Source organism: Prionailurus bengalensis, chromosome B4, assembly GCF_016509475.1.
Source record: "Prionailurus bengalensis isolate Pbe53 chromosome B4, Fcat_Pben_1.1_paternal_pri, whole genome shotgun sequence".
NCBI lineage: Eukaryota > Metazoa > Chordata > Mammalia > Carnivora > Felidae > Prionailurus > Prionailurus bengalensis.
Genome location: NC_057358.1, coordinates 21526025 through 21548554, shown reverse-complemented (window position 1 = coordinate 21548554; position 22530 = coordinate 21526025). Strand labels below are relative to the sequence as shown.

The window sequence follows — 22530 nt, the reverse complement described above, 5'->3', positions numbered from 1 at the left end:
TGGGCCTTTTTCCCACGCTCTTACTCTGGAGGATTATATCTGAGATGCATGGAAGCCCGCTACTAGGAATTCCCGAAGGCAAGAACATATTTAAAACTATGATTAACATGTTCAAGAGCAGAGATGAAAACCATGGGAGGAAAATACACCCATTTTTCTCTGTTGAAGACGGAGAACTTCAACAGAGAATTGGAATGCACAAAAAAGAATCAAATGGTTATTTTAGGACTAAAAAGGTATATACCGCTTAAAATGAGGCCTTCAAAAGATGTGTTTAAAAGCAGATTAAACAAGCAAAAGGATAAGAATGGTAAATTACAGAGCATGTTGACCAAAAAAAAAAAGAAAACAAAAAACAAAAAAAACCAGACTGGGAAAATTCAGAAAAGAACCATAGAGACACATGGGATGCAATGAATGGCCTAACATTTGTGTGATTCAAGTTCTAGAAGGAGAGGAGTGAGGTCAGGGAAAAAGCAATGGTGAAGGGAGAGTAACAGAATTTTCCAAAACTGATGAAAGTATCAACCAAAGATTCAAAGAACTGTGTGAACCCCAAGCACAAGAAATACAAAGACAACCACACTAGGGCACATCATAAACTGCTGAAAATCAAATCAAAAGAGAAATTCATAACAGCTGCGGGTTGGGGCAGGGAACGTACTGCCTTCAAAGGAGCACCAATAGCACGGGCAGCTGAGTTCACAGAGGAAACAATGGAAGCCATAAGACGATGGAACGAACCTTTAAAAATGCCAAAATAAAATGTCCAAATTAGAATTCTATGCCCAGGGAAAATATTTCCAAAATGAACGGAGATAAAACTCACCAAAATTTATACATTAAATAGGTGCAATTTTTTGGTATATCTTTTCCTCGATAAAGCTTTAAACATTTTAAAGGAGAATAAATACATTTCTCAGCCAAGAAAAGAAGCTGAGAAGATTCAACACCAGGAGTCATGAACTAAAAGAAAGAGTTCTGGGGCGCCTGGGAGGCTCAGTCAGTTGAGCGTCCGACTTCGGCTCAGGTCATGATTTCATAGTTTGTGAGTTCGAGCCCCGCGTCAGGCTCTGTGCTGACAGCTCGGAGCCTGGAGCCTGCTTCAGATTCTGTGTCTCCCAGTCTCTGCCCCTCCCCTGCTCATGCTCTGTCTCAGAAATAAATAAACATTTAAAAAAAATTTTTTTTTTTAAAAAGAGTTCTTCAGGCAGAAGAAAACAATCCCACAGGGAAATGTGATATTTCAGGAAGAAATAAGGAGGAAATATGTAGGTAAATATAAATAAATATTGGCATATAAATTAATGACCTGTGGGGCTTAAAATGTGTGTAAAACTAAATTCATAGCAACAGTAACACAAAATATGGAAGGGTGTTAATGAGGTTAAAGCGATCTAAGGAGAGCATTCTTGGAAAAGTAGCAAAAATAATTGTTATATGGCTGTGACAAGTTAAGGATGCATGTTGTGATTTCCATGGTAACCACCAAAAGAAAAGCTACATGATGCACTACAAACTAATAAAGAGAAAAATGGAATCATTAGGTTTTTCTTTCTGCCTATAAAATCTCAAATAATTTAAACGCTTTCAATAGCAAAGTATTCAAGACTCTCAATTTGAGAAACAGTTGAGTTCTATTAAGGTTGTATAACCAGATGCCTACTCCAACGTAATCTATTTCTTTTTTCTTTTGGTATCTGATTTAGAGTTTTCACAAAAGAGCAAATTCATAGGCTTAGACACAGAGTAAACCCCAATTTTAGTAAGTATTTTATTTGAACGTGTTAAAGCTTAACTTTGCAGCCACTTTTACTCATTAATCACTGAAACCTAACAAGCTCCCACTGGCATTTAGTTGTGGGTAGAAAGCATGAAACCAGAATGGTCAAGACATTCTAAAGCTATGAAAAAGAACCATGCATCCCATCGATCCCTGCGTGTGCCTCCCAAACTCTGCCGTCCCACAACCCCGGTCCTTGGCATTTCTTTCGGCGCTGGGATTGTTGTTGATTACTCTAATCCCGCGTCCCCTTCCTCTTTTCCCTTGACCCCTCACCTGTATAGGTCCACGAAGTGCTTCACTGCAGTGGTAAGGTCAGGGTAGTTTTGTAGGAGTTTTTTGGCTCGTGGTCCATCAGCTTCTTAATGTCCCCCAAGAGTCACACCCTCTGGTCCCAGGCAAAGCCTACAGAAGTCAATTCGATGGAAATGGCTGCCCTTCTGTCACCGCGTGAAATTCCAGTCCAAGCTGGAGTCAGGGTTGGGCTGAGTCCAGGGAAATACATCCCAGAGGTTGTGACTTGCCTGGTGCCAGCAGCACATTTGGCCTAGCTTGGTAGCCAACAGAACACGTCATTCATATGAGCGGTGACAACCGAGGGTGTAAATGAGGCAGTGGCGAGGGGAGGGGGCCCCTGGAGACAGTCAGTATTTCCTTGGTTTGAACTTCAGTGCCACACTGTTGATGCAAAACCTCTGCCCACTAGGCCCCCGTCCATCAGGAAGCACGCGGCCAAGACGGGCTCCGCACTGCACGGGAGAGAGGCCGCCGTCATTTCCCCACCGAGACAAAGTTCTTGACGTGAAACTAGACAGGTGAGCCCCACGTGGCCGCACCCCACATGGCCACCCCACTCTGGTGTCTGACATTTGTATGGGGGGAGGGAAGCCCATCACATCAGAATTTGATTAAGAAATGAAAGAAGACAGGGGCGCCTGGGTGGCTCAGGCAGTTAAGGGTCCGATTCTTGACTTTGGCTCAGGTCATGATCTCACGGCCTGTGAGTTCGAATCCCGTGTTGGGCTCTGCGCTGGCAGCACGGAGCCTGCTGGGGATTCTCTCTCTCTCCCCCTCTCTCTCTGCCCCTCCTCTGCTCACTCTGTCTCTGTCTCTCTCTCTCTCTCCCTCCCTCTGCCCCATCTCTGGAAGGCCACAACCAGGAACGGCTAGGTCAGAGAGTGGCTCAGGAAGGTTCTTTTTCTTCCCTGCAGTGCCCAGAATGATGGGAGAAGGATCTGAAGTAGCAAGTGTAGAAAAGTACGAAAATACTCCCACGTCATAAGACCAGCTACGCTCTTTGCAACATCGGGGAAAACCAAAGAGACAAAACAAAAAAAACCCCACCTGCTTGCAGACAACCTTGGTGCGAGTTAATCCTAACGAGGTGTCCACGCCTCTCAGGATCCCCGCGTCCCTTTCATCGGAGCCAGACGTCCCGTGAGCCTCAGAAAACGAAGGCCGTCCGGGGCCGGAGCAGTACTTTTTCTCGGAACCGGGGAAGACATTGGCCACGCGGCAGCTGCTGAGATTGTTATGAACACACGAAGAGCATTGGATGCCCCAACTCATTTTTCTGATCCCCTCCCTCCTCTGCCAGACCTCCAGGCCAGTTAGGTGAACAATCAGTTCCGCAGGAACCCTGCCCGCTGCACTGTCGCTATTGAACACGTTGTCCCGTCCCCCTGAAAGGATCTCTTGTTCCTGGGATGCTGCCGGCTCCCCTCCCGATGTCCGACAGGGACCGAAAAACACTAGAGGCTTTGCGAACTGTGATGCCCATTAGGAAGCACAGGTCCAATCCAAGTGGTCTAAACGTGGAAAAGGGGGAAACGGAAACGAAACAGCAGTGGTCCGTGGAGGGCGTCACAGTCTGGGCCCAGCAGGCGGAGACCTGATGAAACGCATTTTCAGCAGCAGGACCTTCCGGTGACCCGGACACAGAAGCCTGACTGCCTCTGCCATTTCGCAGCTGTGTGACACTGGGCAGGCTATGTCACCTCTCCGGGCCCCATCTGTAGCATGGGGAGAATAACACCTACGTCATGGAGACGTTTTGAGGATTGAAGGAGATACTCTGCGGGGGCGGGGAGGAGTAAGTGCTCGTGAAGGTTCGCTGTGAACAGTCGCTGCGGCGCCGTGACCCTCCTGGACACGTCCCATGGGAACGAATGGCGCCGAGGTGGGAGAGGCCCAGAGGGGCCGCCCAGAGGAGTGAGAGGGAAACACGCAAACCCACGCGCCAGGGACCCCCGGTGAGCTCCCTCAAAGGGCACTAGGGAACCCGAGTGGAAAATCTGCAATGGCAGGGGAGGGGCTCTCTAAGGAAGAGGGAGAAGAAATGCACTATAAACTCTGCAAAACAAACAAACGAACAGACAAACCAAGAGCCAAAAACCAAAAAACCGGAGTAAAGAGAAGGAAAAATGGCAAATAACCAACTCCCTGGCCTGTGAACGCAGAAGGAAGCTCGGGGGAGAGCACGCGCCGCAGCAGGAAGAGTCAGGTTTGAGGCGGTCATCCTCAAACACTCCCATCTCAGGGCTGCTCTCTATTAAATCACTGAGGAGCTCGGAGAGCTTTTGTTTACGGGAATTACGGATACCGATGTTTAACAAATTAGAAATTGTAACTGACAAGTTGTAAATAATCATCCACGAAGTTATTTTTAAAACTAACGAATTCATTACCTGGTCCCATAAGTAACCTACTTTTCTGACGGCGGATTATATTTTCCAAAATGAAACAAACACTTAGTGAGAAGAGATGCACTGTTTCACAATTCCGCGCATCTCTTTAACATCTAGCTTAGAAAAAGGAAAAAGACCATTGACTCTTCGTATGTGCTTCTGGATTCGATCTGCTTCACTGCTATTTTGACTGAGGTACAGAAGAGGATGTGGCCTCATGGATATGCAGTAACGAAAGAGAGGGAGGGCCTTGTAGGGCCCCTGAACGGTCCCAGAAACTCCCAGGATCCTCAGACCAGCCTTTGAGAACTCTGAGGAGTAAGGGCCCTGACTTCTGAAAGGTGTGGGCGTGGAGCCAGGCTCTGCTATATCTGTGACCTTGGCAAGTTATTTAGTCTTTTAAAGCCTCAGTGCCCTAATGGATAGAACAGTAAAGGCATTATTGCCTCACAAGGTTGCTGACAAGATTACCTGAAATAGTTTTCCTATAGGTACAGTGTATTTAGCATAGTGTTGGTACATAAATGGTACATGATTCGGTAGCCATTATTTTTAAAAATCATTACTATTATTAATAACAGATATCCATGAAATCTGAGCAGCCATAGGTCCACTTTTTTTTTTTTTGCAACCCTTTCCAAAGGGCTCAAAACTATGCATCCGAGCCACCCCGGCCCAGGGAAAAACATTTTGAGTATGTTTTAGTCACAGCCTTTCCACCCTTAACATTACACGTAAACCAGTGATCATTAAAGGCATTTTGATGGAGAATTATGAATGTAATACATTTTTTAATGAATTAATCTAAAGACTAATAAAAAGTCATTTAAAATGTTTATGGGAAACAATAAATCTTTCTTGATGCAATTAACGGAATCTGCAGATTTTATCAGGTAATAATGAGAGGTCCATCATATAGAATTTCAGAATGGGAACCTAAATATTAAGGTCAATTAGAAATTCCAATATATGGGAGCTCCTGGATGGCGCAGTCGGTTGAGCATCTGACTTTAGCTCAGGTCATGAGCTCATGGCTCATGGGTTCGAGCCCCACTTTGAGCTTTGCGCTGAGAGTGCTAGGGCCCACTGTGGATTCTCCGTCTCCCTCTCTGCCCCTCCCCTGCTCATGCAGGCACGCCAGACTGTCAAATAAACAAATAGTAAATATACATTAAAATTTTTTAAATAAAAAAAAAGAAATTAAAATAAACATATTTAAATGACTACCAGATTATAAGAGTCTACCTTGGGAAACTGAAACCACTCTGGATCATCTCTTTTCATATACTCTTAGAGGTATTTTTTTGTTGTTGTTTTTGTTTTTTTTTGCTGTGTGTTTGTGTGCTTGTTACGTGTTTATGTGCTTTGGTTTTTCTTCATTTCCGGAAATTCCACAGCCCCCCAAACTACAGCCGAGGCACCTGGTGATAACTGACAACTCTAAAATCTTAGAAGAATTTCCACTCATTTGGAGGAACCGGAACACAAAAAAGGTTTTTAACGAATGTTACTTAGTTACTTGTAACATGCAGGACATCCTGATGTTATGTAAGAAGGAAAGTAATATTAGGCTTTCAGTTTCTTTCTATTCTGAGAAGGATGTAGGAGCACCCAACATGTGATCCCACAGTAGATTTTAATAAACACTTCCAGAATGGGTACATGGGGGGGGGGAAGGAGAAAGAAGGGGAACAGAGGAAGCAGGGAAGTGGTGGCAAATGAAGCAACAGTCTGGAGCCCCCAGAGGGGTGATAACATCCTAAGAGTGTTCTGGACCTGGAAACCTTGGATTAAAGGCCTCTGATTTGGACAGGAGGCATGTCTCCCGGAACAGGCACCATACTGGTTCTGTGTGAAGCCAATTCTGCCAGGAGGCAGCGGTCCCACACCCACTTGACTCTTTCTTGGCTGACCAACTTTCCCCCTCATTGTGACCCTACACAAGCATTTGGAGGAATGTTTACTTTTTTCCTCCACCCCCGCTTGCTATTATGAAGGCTGGAGACTAGAGAAAGAGAGGCAAAACAAGAATATTTTCCTAAGACCAAGCTCTTGAATGGGAAGCATGCTCAGGAATATAAGCTTCACGGATAGATTCTCATTAATGGGACTATATTCACAAGAATTCCTCATTCTCAAAGATTTATCTCCATACGCAGCCCTAAGAAGGATCCGTCTCTGAGGACAGTCATTGCCAACAGGTACTGAGTGCTTGCTGGGCACACGCCGGGAACTACGCTGGTGCTTCTGCGTGCATTACCTCACGACTCAGTTAATCCTCTCAACAACCTTATGAAGTCCAACTATCGTGCTAGCACGTTACAGGTGAGGAAATCAAGCCACAGACTGGTTCAGAGACATGCCCAAGGTCACAGAGCAGGGGAGCAGACCCGTAGCCACTTCAGTATCCTACCTCTCCTATGAACAAACACATCTTTAAGAAAAGTATATTCTGGAGCATAAAAGATCCTTTTAAACATATTCGTATTTCTTCCAGTTTCAATTATTCAGCAGCAGCAGGAAAATGGAACAGAAACCAACTCAAAAGTCCCTAAGGGGGGAAAAAAAATAGAAACCTTTCAACTAAAACTAAATGATTAAAAAAGAAGTAAGTAAGGTTGGTGAATCGGCAGCTTCGTAAACTGGCCTTTGGTAAACGGGCTTCTCGAGAACTGGCTGGTTCTCCTGTTAGTCTTGGCCGCTTCACTATCTCAGTGACCTGGGGTTGGTCACTCGACTTCCTTAATCTGGACACGCATTGTGCCGATACGGTAGCCACTGGCCACATGTGGGCTTTTAGTTTTAAATGAATTAGAGTTAAATAAAATTAAAAATTCATCTTCAACGACACTGAGCGTTCAAGAGCCATATGCGATTAGTGGCTACCATATTGGATAGAGCAGATCTGGAGCATTTCCATGGAGGCAGAAACTGCTCCTGGACAGTCTACCCTACTGCTCTAGTCTCAGGTCCATCCCGGCTTCAACGTTCTGTGATTCCAGACTGGCTGCTGCGGTGAGGGGATGGTGGGCCCCGGGGAGGAAAAGGTCTTAATTTTACTGGCGCAGAAACTGGAACACCAGTGAAGTAAGGAAATGAACGCAAAGTGGGAGAATGCCCCTACGGGGACAACTTCGCATCCTGTCTTCACAGCCCAAAGGTAGAAACAGAGCATCCGTCTGGTTACTGTCCACCTTTATTTTTGACTAAAAGCAGGCTGGCCATCTCAAGGTCCTGCTTCTCCTTAACGGAACCAAAGGTCAAGGAATAACTAATGGCTCAGAAATACGCGTCCCACATCTTCCTGTGTTAAAATAGCCTGCTTCTCTTAGTCCTCCCCAGGCCATCCCGGGCCGACTGCTCTCTTAGACGTCCCCTCACCAGCCACTTGTCGTAGTGAGTGAATCCGGGCAAAGACTTGCCCTTCCGCAAGCATGAAGGGAAATCGATCCTAATTGTTCCTCATCCTTGCCGGCGGGGTCTGGCTTTCCAAATCCGGCCCACATTAGCAGCCAGCAGCCCAAGAAAGCCCGGTCTGCTCAAAGCCCAAAGGACATAATGAAGCCCGGCTTAATGGAAGATTCACAGAGCTGGCGTGATTTATATTTTATTCTAAACCAATTTAGGGTTGATGCAGAAGAAAGGAAAATATCTTTGAAGTTCTGAAAACAGGACTTCAAAGATGTTTTCCTTTCTTCTTCATCGAATCTACTGTTTTTAGACTGTTTCCTGCATGGCTAAACAAAAAAGCCTTTGTTGAGAGATTTCAGATCCTGATTGACTTAAAAGAGGCTTTGAAATCAAGGGACAATTAAATTTACTTTTAGCTGGTACAGAACAGGGTATGTATTCACTACTGTCAAGCACTGTGGGGAATCTATCCTCATAAAATTCTACATTTCCCAAATTAAATTATAAACCCATTTTCCCTGGGAGAGATATAGTTTTAATCACATGGCCAGGCAAATACTATTATGGTTTAGGTTTCTTTAAATACTTTCCCAGGAAAATATTCTAATAGTGTTACCTTAAGGTGCCCACGAAGTTTTATTTGTTGTCTAGTTCTCCGGGATACAGAGAGAAAGAATACAGGCTAAGAGATCTCGTTAACTGCTCTACATGCTAGAAATAATCCAGACAGGCAAGTATTTTATAGAAACAGCTCTCCTTATAGCAACCATGCCAAATGAGGAGGGCAATTAAAAACAACAGGGGTATATATTTAGCCAAGACTTCAAATGAGACAGAGCTGCATGAAATCTGGAGGTCCGTTCTCCTTCAGTACCTCTCCACCTTGACCTTACCTGAAGAGTGGGTCGTCCCAGCACACGCAGTGATACATTCCTGATTCCTTGCTATTCAGGTAGATCCCACTGAAAGGCTGAAAGCAAATGAGATACATCATGTGTAGGGTTCTCCTAACACCAGCAGGAGATGATGTGGCGGATTTAAATCCAAGATTCAGTCCCCAAATAAAGGAATTTTTGTACTAATTTGACGAAGGGCAAACATCACCGGAGAGAAAATTACAACGTGCCCGACGAAGCAGCCTGCAGGCTTATCACAACCCAGCCTTTATTGTGCCAAATATTCAAATTATGACATTAATCGTGCTTTGTATTTATATAGCACCTTTCATCCAAGAACATCAAAGTCCGTGAGAAAGTGAGAGAACAGTCCTCTGCATGGTGTAACATTTCAGTCTTCGTCTCAAAACAGTTCATACAATAGGAATCCAGTCCACTGTCTAAAACACTTTGAAATCTCCAATTAAAGACAGAATATAAATACATACATAGCATAGCTCTGTCAGCTCGTGGTTGTGCCTCTAATACGCTTTGCGCGGCATTTAGGGCGTTGCATACTTACAAAACGTTTAAATAATGAGTTAGATTATCCCATGCCAAAGTTACTACCTAGATGAAATGACTTCATTAATTGTGGCCTAAAGAGTTTGTGGGTTTCCAGAGGTTTCCCAAGAAAAACACAAGGAGACTTGAGGCGATGAGTCAGCCGAGTCTTGACATATATTTTTCAAAATGTCATTTTGCAAATTGGATCTCGCTGTTGGAAAAAGAAGCAAAGAGCTTTTTGCCCAATTCCTTTTGTGAAAGTAAATTAAAAGGAAAGAAAACAAAAACAAAACCAACCCTCTCACCCCAGCCAACTACGGACCATCCACCAGCAGGGCCGGGCAGCAAGCGCTCCCCCAACTGCACGGGACGAAAGAGAAGCCAGCGCTCCTCTGAACGGGTCGCCACGTTGCAGAACGGACTCGGGGGGCAGGCTGGACTCTTCTGCCCTTCCTAGATTTCCCGTCTCGACAAAATCACAGGTCAAACATTCAGATTCCCCGTGGTAATATTAACAGCCCATTTTCAGCGAGCCGCATCACAGACAATTTCAAAATAACCCGCTGAGCCTACCATCTGGGCACACTTGGACGTTTTCCCTCTTCAAAGACTCTAAGCTGGGCTGCAGAACAGTAGTTCTGCACAGTAGTAAGCTGGTCTTTTTACGGCCTGTCCCCCTGGGTGCCTGCTCCCACCCGTGGCATCTGCAACCAAGCTCCACATCCCTCCCGCCTGGGCTGACGAGACACACATGCCAGGGGGCCACCAGTCCTGGGGCTGAGCTAGAAAGCCTAGGAAGCTTCAGCGGACACATTTTATGAAGTGACATCTATCCAGGCCTCCTAGACCGATTTCCTGATGCCTCCTTCCCCTTACACCTCGATTTTATATGAGTCTTATCATCTATTTAGGGCCGAACTCAGCTTTTAACTCAATTGTGCATTCTAGTATTTACTTGAAAACCTAGTACGTACCCAGGGCTGGTCTGGGTGCCGTTATAGAGATGGGGAGGAAAAGACCGGGAACTGAACTGGCCAGCCCCTTCATATGGGATTTCCCAGCCTCCAGAACTGTGAGAAATAAATGTCTGTTGTCTAAGCCCCCAAGTCTGTGGTATTCTGCTATGGTGGCCCTGAAGGCAGTCTGTCTGGACCAACGGGACCTCTTTCCATACAACATACCTGTTGGGAACAGATGGCCCGCTCAAAAGGGCAATTTGCACATAACTTCATATAGAACGATTTACAAAGGTGGGGACAGGGCCAGCGGAAACCAACAGGGAGGGTGAAGCAGCCCCGGGCCCGTGGCTTTGAGAACACACTACCCTACTAGGCCTGTGGGGCCAAGGATGGGGCAGCTCCCAGCACCCGTGAGGCTGCGGCCGTAGGTGAGGGCGGCCTGCAGGAGCACGGCCGCCGAGAGGACCCCGGATCCTGATTTCTCGGTTGTGTCCTCTGACCTCGCCGGCATCATCCACTGCCACACTCGGTCAGTAGCCGGAGGGAAGGGGAGCGTGTTCTTCTTCCCAGAGCTCAGAGCGGAGCGAAGCATGTGGAGAGCAGTTCTGCGGGGCAGACAGCGGGTGACCTGCATAAAACCTGCCTTCGACTGCCTTCTGTCGGAGTTTTATGGTGCAACCAGGCTGTAAACTCATCTGCTGTGTCTACCCGAGTGCTAACGTACCCCTGCGGCCCAATACGAACACGCGCAACCGAATTTTTAAGTGTGGGTGACCAGATAGAAAGCTTAGACGTGTTACTTCTCTCTCGTTAGCAAGGCTTACAGCTAGTTCTGCATTATTCCAAGAAGTTACGTGTGGACGTGGGTCAGCTGAAAGGGATTTGTAACATTACTGAAAATACTGGATGATGCTCATTTTGTAAAATGGCCAAATGCACAGAGCATACTGCACCATCTGTTTGAGAATCCCACAGATTTGTTCTCCTCAACATCTGTCAGCTCATCTCCAGGCTCGGTATATATACCAAACCCTGCCTGGCTGTGTGTGTCCCTGAGAAAGGGCTGGCTTAGAATATTCTGGGATACGCTCAACTGCACACAGAGAATCACACGTGGCTCCCCGTACTACCTGCACTAATAACCACGGTCTCTTTCCCAGGGAAGGATTATTCGAGTCCCGCCCACAGGAAGTTTTAAAAAATAGCAGGACTTCACAAGAATCTATTGGGATCCGCCGGCCTAAGGACGTCAGCATCGGAGAAACCGAGGGTGTGCCATGATTCCACGGCCATGTGCACATAAACTCGGTGGGGCCTGCTAAAAGAAAGACAGAAATACTCCACAGCTCCGCAAAAGCGCTGTGGTCCACTCTGTGGGGTCCACTTCCCCAATGAAAAGGTCTAGTAACCGCGTTCTACGGCTTTATTCCAGCGGCTATGCTTGGGTGTGAGACAGATTACTGGTTAAGAAGCGCTGTGCTGGGAAAACAGTACCGTAACGAGGAACCACGGAGGACGGAGGACGGCTGCCCCCGGAAACGAGTCAAAGCTGAGCTTGATGAATGCAGCTTAATGTTTCTGCCTCTTAGCCCGCACTCACTCAGAAGTCACAAAAATTTACTTTCTGACGGCGGACCACGGCCAGGCGCTGTGTTTTGTGCGAGGGCCACACCACCAATGGCAAGTGCTCTGAAGGAAAAGTGCTGGCAACAGCAAGGCCGGCCTGGGGCCGAGAAAGGCCTCCCTGAGCACAGGGGCTGGGGGCTGAGAGGTAGGTCTGAAGGGGCAGGGAGGATGGGCCAGGGGGTGGGGGAGAGCAGGACACAGGGTCAAGGGCCGAAGGGAGAGGGAGCCCAGGGTGTTTGAGAGCGGAAGGAAGCGCAGTGTGGCCCAAGGGCAGAGATAGGAAAAACAGCCCCACGGAGGACAGGGGCAGGAGGCTGGGGGCAGAGCCACTGGGGCCTAATTAGCCATTTGTAAACTTTGCTCTTTACCTTGGAAGCGGTGGGAAGCCTCTGGAGGGGCGGCGGAGGGCTGTGGTCGGACTTGTGTTTTCGGATCTCTCTGGCAGCCGTGTGGAGAAGGGGGGGCCAGGAGGAGAGCAACGGGAAGGTTACTGAGGAGGCAGAACAGGGTGAGGGGAGGGGGGGGGGGTCCGGGAAGGCTTCCGGTCCCTACAGGCAGGTGGACACGGGTGCCCGAGAGGGAGAACCACGGAGGAGGGCCGGGCGACGGGCAGCGCGGATGAGCGACACGTACCCCAACCCCCCCTCCAGGCACCCCCGGTCCATCCAGTCACCGAACCGTCGGCAGTGTGGCCTACCGGGTCGGTTCCCTTTCGCCTCGTGACGTAGAACCGCTCTGGAGTCAGTTGCTTTTGCCACTCGCTCCGGGTGAGAGACTGGCTCGCGCTCTGTGAGGGACCCTGGGGGGTTAAATGGGAACCTGTTGTAATCAGAACAAAAGGGCCCAATGGACGTTTCCCCTGAGCCTTGCTCCTCAAGTGCACGGCCACCCCCAGGACACGGCCGTCCCTCCCCTCTCCCACGACGCCCTTCGTCCCGGGGACCAGAAAGCTCCGGTACAAAATGCTTCAACTGACTCATTAGTTTCACGAGAAAGGAGCAGCGAGCGGACAGCCGGTTTTCTCGTCCCGCTGGGGCGCGGGAGCTAAAGAGGCAGCTGAAATATGAAATAGTGCAGACTAAGATCTCCTCGGGTGCCCGGGGGGTGCACATTGATCGCTCTTCTATTACCGCATCCAGAGGAGTATTTCTTGCCAGGACACGGCTGGGAGGAGCTGAGTGACTGGAGAGAAAAGAACCGGGAGCTAGTGGGTTATTCAACTCCTCTCCTTCGCTGGTTTATAAAAATCTCTCTGCTTTTGTTTGTCGGCAGAAGTCTTTATTAAAAAAAAAAAAATCTAGTGCGGAAAAAAAAGAGACTCCTACAGCGCGTGCCCCTGCAAAGAAACGGAGACCTTCCAGAATCTACCCTTATGCTTTAATCTTACGACTTTTACTCCAGTGAATGTAAACAAATTAACTAGGACAATACTCTTTTTAGCCAAAGGGGAGGAGGAAGCCCAAGGCATATATAACCGATGCTTCAACCATCCAACACGAAGAATGCGAAAGGGTTTTATGATCTGTGCACCTCAACTTCCCCATGAGAAAACGGTGGCCCGGAGGCTTAGTAACTGACCACAGCAACCAAGATAAAAGGTTAGACACTTACGGTGTTACCGCCAAATATCGAACATGTCTGAAAAGCATATTTGAAATTCATTTTGTTACCAGAAAGAGGTCCTACATAGTGAAGATCTGTATCTTCATCGCTAGCTCATAATACCGCATAATATGGTATTTTTGGTATCGTGTGTTGTTGTTGCTTATGGTTGTTCACATTTTATTAAAAAGTTTTTAATCTGTTAAATATGTCAATAGTTGCCCTTTCTTAAATACTTTTTGTAAAGCTATGGGGACTTCTTTTTCACTCTGGAAATACACCTCCGAAATTTTCCTATGAAAATACAGTTCAACTGCACACGGTTTCCCCAGGACTCATTTCCTGGGGCGCAAAGCAAGATGTATTTATGTGACGATTACTACTGCTCAGTGGCCTTTCAGAGTTACCAATGCAGAATGCCATGCAATAAATGGACGGGGGAATGATACAATTTAAAAAAAAAAAATCACTCTTTTATAATCACTAAAATAGTCACTCAAGATAGACTCAAGCAAGAATCGGCAGGGGATTCTAAAACCCTGGGCGAACGACTGTTGGAAGAATGGGACAGTTACACATTTTCAAGATGGTGTTAATTACGAGGAAGAAAATGAGCCTCTACAACGGAAAAATGTACACGTCATCACCTTAACCAAAGAAGCAAAGGGAGCATCGCCGACAGCGGGACAGGCTGACATCACGGGCCTCTGGGCGCGAGGCACTGAAGACGCCGCACCCCCCACCGCACTGCCTCCCAATTCAGGGGGTCCGCTGACACCTTCTCCGTGAAGCCTGGGAACCCTTCATCCTTCTCTCTCATTTCCCCGTAGTTCTGACACTTGGCATTCTCCCGCAGCACCTTTGCTTTCCCTGGGCTTTCCCGTGGCACCCGATGCTCTGGTCTCTCCCACGGCTCCCTTTCGGCATCCTTCGTCAGCCAGCCCTGGAACGAGTCCGGCTGTCCTAGGCTTGCCCCTGTCACCGCACCACACCTGCCTGCCCTTGGGTGATTTTGTCCGCTGAGTAGCTTAAGGACCATCCACACGATGAGACCCCCACATCTAGCTTCCTTCCGTCCTCTCTGCTGAGTTCCAGATCCATATGCAACCACAGACGGGTACCTCGAGGCTGTCCCGTTTCAAACACCATGCGCGAGAGGACTTCGCGTGTCTCCCCTGCCCCGCCCGACCCAAATCTGCTCCTCCTCTCCTGTGCTCCAGCTCTCTGATCCCACGCTTTAAACCGGAACGCCAGGCCGTCCTCCGTGACTCTTTCCTTTTCCGTGCACCAAGCCCTGTTGCTTCTCCTTCTTAAATAGCTCTAGGATCTGCTCATCCTCACTCATCTGCCACTACCTTGGCTCAGGCCGCCATTATCTCCAGCAGAGATGACAAAAGTCCCCGATTACAAAACGCCCTCCCCTATTTGCACCGCTTCTTCTTCCTCACTGCCCCAAACTGTTCGGTGTTGTCACACAGGAATCAGAAAACATGCCATGTGAATATCTAGAAGAGCACGTAGGCAAGAGAAAAACCTGGCTGGGTGTGCCTGGCATGTCTGATGAATAGCGGGAAGGCCAGGGGAATGGGTGGAGCGACCAGGAAGATATGCGGAAGTGGGAGCAGAGAGCTAATGGGGTAGCGGGCATACCACCAAGGGCCTTGAAGGCTACCCTAAGGTTGGTGGCTTTTATTCTGAGTGCGGAAGTCATGGAAAGATGAGCAGGGGCATGACATGATCTAACATACTTAAAAGGGTTACTGGCTGATGTACCAAAAAAACTGAAGCAGGGCAAAGGTCGCCCGCCGCAGGGCACCCAGCACAGAGGGCACTTGAACAACCTGGCCGAGAGATGGGAGGAGTCCTGGGTCAGGGTGGCGGCAGCAGACAGACTTAGAGAGGTCCCTCGCCAGCTGTATTCTGATGGCAGAGCCAGAGGACTTGCAGATTTGAAGTACAAGAGAAAGGACACAGTCAAAGGGGCACCACTCCAAGGCTCTAGGTCCGAGCAGGGGAAGACGGGGAAGCCTACAGGAGGGGCAGGTTTGAAGGCTTGTTAATAAAAATGCCAGCTCAATATTCAAGTGGACACGTCAGGCAGGCAGCTGGATTTATGGATGCAGAAACTGGGGAGAGGCCCAAGGTGGCCATGTAAATTTGGGACTCCTCACAGCATTACGATGTTATTTAAAGCCATGAGCCTGGAAGACCCCCAAGTCGGCGAGTGTGGGAAGAACAGAGAGGCCCAAGGGTGGGACCTGGAGGCGCCCCAAGATAAACAGGTGGAGGAGATGGGGACGAGCAGACAGCGAGGCAGGAAGGAAACCGCAAGAATGTGCCATCCTGGAAAGAGATGACTGATAATTAACCATCAGGTTTGGCAATGTGGCCGTCACTGGTGCCCTGAAAAAGGGCAGTTTAGGCGGAGGAGAGTGTGTGTGTGTGTGTGTGTGTGTGTGTGTGTGTGTGTGTAGAATAGATCTGATAGAGAAGAGGAGGAAGGAAAGGGAGACAGTGCAGACAGGTCCCTCAGGAGTTCTGCAGGTAGCTGGAATGGAAGGTAAGATCGAGAGTACTCTTTATGAGGAGAAAGATCACAGTATCCTAGTATGCTGTTGCGAATTGTCCACTGAAGAGCGTAAGTTGATGATTTAGGAGAAAGAGGGGAGAGCTGTGGAGCTGTTTTTGACCTTGACCTTAGGTGGATGAAATATAGGAGAACAATGAAACCGTGAACATTTTATTGACTGTGTAAGCTTTAGATAACTATTCAAGGTGACAATAAAAGAGTTTTACAAAGCAATGCCAGCCTAACCCGCCCAGCGAGGGGAAAACACTGTGCAATCTCTTCAGGCGCGGTTAGCAGGGAAAGGTGTTTTGGTTGTTTCAAGACCAAGTGGGATCAGAACTGGCTTTAATTGGAACTATGTGTTTAACCACAAGAGAAGCGGAAGACATTCTACTTAAGGCCGTTGAAAAGACCAACGGATGTGTATAAGTATATTTTGTAAGCCTTCAACCAAGGGCAAGATCCAAAAGCTGTCCAGGGCCAACGTGTCTGTGTGGCCTAGGCCGGGACTGGTCACACGAAGGCCACCTCAAATAGTGAAAAAAAGGACAGCAAGAGCAAGAGCGGGATTTGATTCTCCCTCCCAGAATCTAAACTGGTTTTGGGGGAAATGGGGGAAACCTGAACCCTGGCTATATCACTGACACTGGTTATAGAAAGGAGCAGGAGAAGCACCATGATAAAACGCTCTCCTTACCCTCCAAGTGTCTGTCCTGCCGCGTCACGCCGCCTGCATTCTTGCCTTTGGCAAAGGTCTTTTATTATTTCTGTGGAATTCTAAGACGAGAACTGACTTTTGGTACTAAGGTTTATAGTCTGGAAAGTTGCTATGATCTTCCCTTCTCCTTTTGGGGAGGAAGTGGAATGGGCTAGAGGGAAAAAAACCACTACTGTTTCCTGGAAGCATTGCCCTTAGGGTCTTTCCACATGCAGTACAATTGCTGACACCAGAAAGAGGGAATTCAAGAAGCGAGAAAGTTCAGCGGGACTCGCGCCCTTCAGCTTCGAACCCCAGGTCTGTCCTGGATGGGCCCCCAGATCCCTCTCCTATAGCTCTGTATTTTACCACACCTATTAGAGTGACTAATTCTTTTCAGACGCTCCCCTTCTCCTCTCATATTTTTTTAGCTTAAACTTTATTTTTTAAAAAAAATTTTTTTTTTCAACGTTTATTTATTTTTGGGACAGAGAGAGACAGAGCATGAACGGGGGAGGGTCACAGAGAGAGGGAGACACAGAATCGGAAACAGGCTCCAGGCTCCGAGCCATCAGCCCAGAGCCCGACGCGGGGCTCAAACTCGCGGACCGCGAGATCGTGACCTGGCTGAAGTCGGACGCTCAACCGACTGCGCCACCCAGGCGCCCCTAGCTTAAACTTTAAAACTAATATTTAAATTGTTAGACAAAAGGGGCGCCTGTCGGTTAAGCGTCCGACTTCGGCTTAGGTCAAGATCTCGCCGTTGCTGAGCCCGAGCCCCACGTCAGGCTCTGTGCTGACAGCTCAGAGCCTGAAGCCTGCTCCAATTCTGTGTCTCCCTCTCTCTCTCTGCCCTCTCCCACTCACGCTTTCTCTCAAAAACAAATAAAGGTTAAAAATTTGTTTGTTATATTGTCAGACGGAAGAATTACTCCTTTATCTAAATAAGTACGTTTTTCGGGGTGCCTGGGTGGATCAGTTGGTGGAATGTCTGATTCTTGATTTCGGCTCAGGTCATGATCCCGGGGTCACGGGATCAAGCCACACATCGGGCTCTGCCCTGAGTGTGGAGCCTGCTGAAGATTCTCTCTCCCTCCCTCGGCCCCTCTCCCCCATTTTTCAGGGCTCTTCTAATCCTTATCTGTACGTACCTTTTACACAATGTGTGCGAAAGGTTTCATGGGTAGGTAACAATGTTCAGACTAGTTGTTCTTCAAGCACCAAATGTGCAACATTTAACTGTAAATCTGCAGCCTAGAAGACACCATCAAGAGAAGACGGACCCTGCCTTGATAGCAAAATGGCCAGCGGGCAGCTGGGTGCTCTCGGGTCAGGATCAGGTCTGCATCACTTACGGAGGTTTCTTTAATCATGGTGTTAGGGGGTGAACTGTGTCCTCCCAAAATTCGTATGTTGAAGTCCAATCCTCAGTACCTTAGAATGTAACAGTATTTGGTGATAAGGCCTTTAAAGAGATAAGGTCAAATGAGGTCATATGGGTGGACCCTAATCTCTATAGCCGTATTTCGGAGATGGGGCCTTTAAGGAGGTGATTATGTTAAAAATGAGGCCACAGGATGGGCCAAATCTGACCAGTGTCCTCACATGAGGAGGAAGAGACTCTAGGGCTGTGTGAGCACAGAGACAAGGCCATCTGCAAACCAAAGACAGAGGCCCCTCAGGAGAAACCAACCCTGCGAATACTTTGATCTTGGACTCCCAGCTTCCAGAATGATGAGAAAACAAATTTCTGTGTTTCGGCCTTCCAGCCTGTGGCATTTTGTCGTGGCTGCTCCGGCCAATTCACACACTACGCTGTAGGAAACTAAAGTTTGAATGGAAATTGCATTATGTGTAAGCTCTGCAGTTTCACCGAACAGCAATTTAGGCGCCTGGATACGACACCCAACCAGTGACCATTTTAGGAAGGAGTAAGGTCACTTGGACACCGGTGGCCAGAGAGGACTCAACGTTGGGCTTCTGGTCCTTTTGAGTGTGTGTAGAGGTGTTTTCTGTCCTTAGTCCAGGTCGTCTGCACCTCAAGTTGGTCCTTTAGGGACCGCCTGTCTTTCAGATTCCCTCTGCGTTCTCTCTTGTGATCTTCGCTACCAAAAGATTTGGTGGCTCTTATTATTGTGCTAGATAGCTACACAGCTTTACCTGGAACTATGCTTTGATACACTTGGACTCCTCTGGGTTCTTTTCTCGCTTTGTGCTGTGATTGGCACAGGCTATCTTTCTTGTTGGCAATATATTTCAAGAGGTGGGCTTAGATTTTCTCATCTGTAAAGAACACCCTCTTGGGGTACCTGGGTGGGCTCAGTTAGTTTAGCGGCCAGCTCTCGAGTTCAGCTCAGGTCATGATCTCACAGTTTACGAGACAGAGTCCCGTGTTGGGCTCTGCGTTGACAGTGCAGAGCCTAAGATTCTCTCTCTCTCTTGCTCTGCCCCTCCCCTGCTCGTGCCCTTGCTCTCTCTCGCTCGCTCTCAAAATAAATACATAAACATTTAAAAATAAAATAAAATAACCTAACACCCTCTCTTGGTCATATGGTCACATACTGGTTACCTCCTTCTGGTTTTGTTCACCTTTCTGGTCACAGCGGCTCTGCTACCCAGTGTCACACACAAGGCGGCCTTGTTTCAATAAGGACTTGTCGAGACTAAGGAAACCTATTAGGAACTGGCACAAAACGAATCCCCAGCCCATTGTAATTTGCAGACTAGTCTTCTTTCCCACCCCAGGGACTGGACTGGTTTAACCAGTGCTCAGGATGGTTTCCTAGCAGAGTATTTCTAGACTGTTTTCCTGAAACAACAGTTTTCTCCAGGATACTTCTTACTTTCCTCTCTCGATTTGCTCTTGACGATCTCAAAGACAAAGTCATAGGGGCCTTGCCTCTTGCGTAGCAGAAATCTCAGGGCTGTGGAACCGTCTTCTGTCACTAACAACATCTCATTGCTCTCTCAACCTTCCCTAAGTCTGTAACGTAGGTTAAATGTAGCTATACTTTTGTCCTTTGTATTTGCTTATGTAATTATAATTAACATTTACCGTATGCTAAGGGCCAGTCATTGTGATGAAGCATTTAAAATGTTTTTCATTGGGGTGCCCGGGGGGCTCGGTCGGTTAAGCGTCCGACTTCGGCTCAGGTCATGATCTCACGGTCCGCGGGTTCGAGCCCCGCGTCGGGCTCTGGGCTGACAGCTCAGAGCCTGGAGCCTGTTTCCGATTCTGTGTCTCCCTCTCTCTGTGACCCTCCCCCGTTCATGCTCTGTCTCTCTCTGTCTCAAAAATAAATAAACGTTAAAAAAATAAAAAATAAAATGTTTTTCATTTAGTCTGTACAATAACCCTACTACTACCATTACCCTTAAGCACAGGCTTAATTGGAATTGAACTTTTCTGGTTTACTTAAGCATTCCTTAACTGATGGACATTTGGGTTACGGCCAGCTTCTGGTTCTTAAGAGTGGTGCTGTTAAAAACATTTCTGTACATATAACTTTGTTCTTTTGAATTATTTCCTCAGAATAAATTCCCAGGAGGGGGTGTCTGAGAAGTTATAAAGCTCCTGTTATGTTTTGGTGTCTGGCCAGATTTTAAACGTTGCTGAAGACGTTAGATCCCCCAGGCAATTCATCAAGGCTATTTCTGACAACACCAGAACAAACATAAAAGCCAAGCTGCCACTGAAACCACGATCCTATAAAAAGGTAATGAGGAGAGCTCCGGCCCACAAGTGTGATGTTTCCATCACCTGTGGTTCTCAGGAAGCCAACGCTTGACACACAGTAGGTATGCAACAAATATCATCAGACTGGCTAAGACACCATGGGGTGCTGAAGGTCATGCCGAAAGTCATGTTGGATCAGCTACTACTTCACGCAGCCTGTGCTTTTATTTATTTAAAACTATACTTTGAGAACTCCAGGGGATGAAAAGAATTCCAAGTGATTGGTACATTTCAGAGGAGACAGGTATCCTGAAATTTCCTCAATGGGCATATAACAGAATCGGATTCAGAGATGGGACAGCTGGGCAGTTGCCCAAGAAGCCAATCCACAGGGAGCACTAAATCACCCTGAAATAGATCTGAAATACAATTGACACAGGTCTCCACAGGTGACTCCAAACTAAAAGATGACATGCGAATGCGCCCCAATCCGACAGAGGAGCCAAAGGCATGTTAAAGAAACACGGACACATCACACACACACACACACACACACACACACACACACACACACTTTTCACTGGTCTCAGAGCCACTGACAATCAATGATTATCAGTCTAAAGGGGAACGAGTTATTAGCCTACACGCCTCCCTAGATCTGGGACACACACATAGAAATAGAGCAGGGCAGGAAGCAAATCCGCAGGCGTCCAAAGTCTGAACCGCTCGTTTCTCCCCTGGGAAAAGAAGCATGCAGAATTTAAGAGGGGGACAGTGTAACAGATCACGGGCCATTACAGGAGGGAGCATCGTTTGCCTGGAGTCTGGGGACAAGCGTCAGGGGCTCCTGAGCCGGACATTTTACCAAGGAAATACTCAGGGACACCCACCCACGTCCGTCCAAAGGTACAACCCACTGTCCTGAACAGCACCCAGGGGCGCAGCCAAGAAGTTTCTCTAGAAGGAAGAGTCACGTGCAGAACCAGCACTCCGACCCCCCAAGTTCAGGCGGGTGAAGTGAAACCGCCAGCCGGGAGGCGGCGGCAGCGGGACCTACCTGCGTTCGCGTGACCTGCCCCCGTGCCGGCGCCGCCGCTGCCCGCTAGGCCCGCTCCGGTCCGCCGGGCTACTTCTCGGAAGGGCAAGACCCAGAACGCCCGGGAGCAGGCGCGCCATGACGCCGCGTGCGGGCCGCACAGAGCCAACGCACGCAGTTCCCGCGCGCCCCGCCTCCCCCCGCGCGCCCCGCCTCCACCCTTCCAACACCCGTGACCACCCTGCTCCTCCCCCTCCCAAGTCCCTCCTCCTAACCCTTTCCCGCCTCTGCCCCTACCGCCCTCCCCTCCTCGGGGCCCTCCCTGGCCCCCTCTCCTTTGCACCGCTCTCCCCTCCTGCTTGTTCCAGCGTGCCCGCACGCTTCCCTGGGCTCCTACCCCTCCCTGCTCCTCCCCTGGCCCTGCCCTCCACCACCTTACCCCACTCCACTTCCCACCCCCCCCACCCCCGCCCCGCAATGATCTGTTTTACTTTGCATTTTCTAGAATTGAATATATTGTGGAACTACAGGTTATTCTGCGTTTTCTTGAGTTGCATATAAATGGAATCCTTGTTCGTGCTGAGTAGTATTCCAATTGTGGATATTACACAATGGACTTACCTTATCACCTATTGATAGATACGTATATTGTTTCCAGTTTTCCCCCATTAGACATAGAGCTGCTAGGAACATTCCTGTACAAATCTTTGTATGCATATGTGCTTTCTTTTCTCTTGGGTAAATAATATTTTCAAAGATGTCACAGCACTGCAATGTTAAAGTGACCAACCTTGTTTTGGATAATTCCAGTGATGTAATTTTTCCGGTGTTTTGTTTGCCATGTTATAAGATTGTACACATACAATTTGTATTCAAATGAGATTACTTTAAGTATGCTGTGTGCTTGGGATCCAAGTGGCCAAGATCACTCACTTAGGCCATGCCTAAGTTTACAGCTAGAAAGTACTTGCAAGATCATCTGGCCACTTACTTTAACGTTGGTTGTTCACGGGGAAAATGGGGCCAGTGTGGCTAGTGGTTT

The 22530-nt window shown here is 48.0% G+C and overlaps 1 protein-coding gene across 1 annotated transcript in view; it reads right to left on the bottom strand.

Annotated features, from left to right (window-relative positions):
- Positions 1-1750: 1750 nt before the first annotated feature.
- Positions 1751-22530, bottom strand: part of MSRB2 (methionine sulfoxide reductase B2) — a 30934-nt gene continuing 10154 nt past the window's right edge. The window contains exons 2-6 of the mRNA XM_043564233.1: positions 21510-21708; positions 12606-12727; positions 8775-8851; positions 3128-3302; positions 1751-2532 (exon numbers count right to left, since the gene is read on the bottom strand). Coding sequence (XP_043420168.1) covers positions 2428-2532; positions 3128-3302; positions 8775-8851; positions 12606-12727; positions 21510-21708 — 678 coding nt within the window. The 3' untranslated portion in view covers positions 1751-2427. The remainder of the gene's footprint in view (positions 2533-3127; positions 3303-8774; positions 8852-12605; positions 12728-21509; positions 21709-22530) is intronic.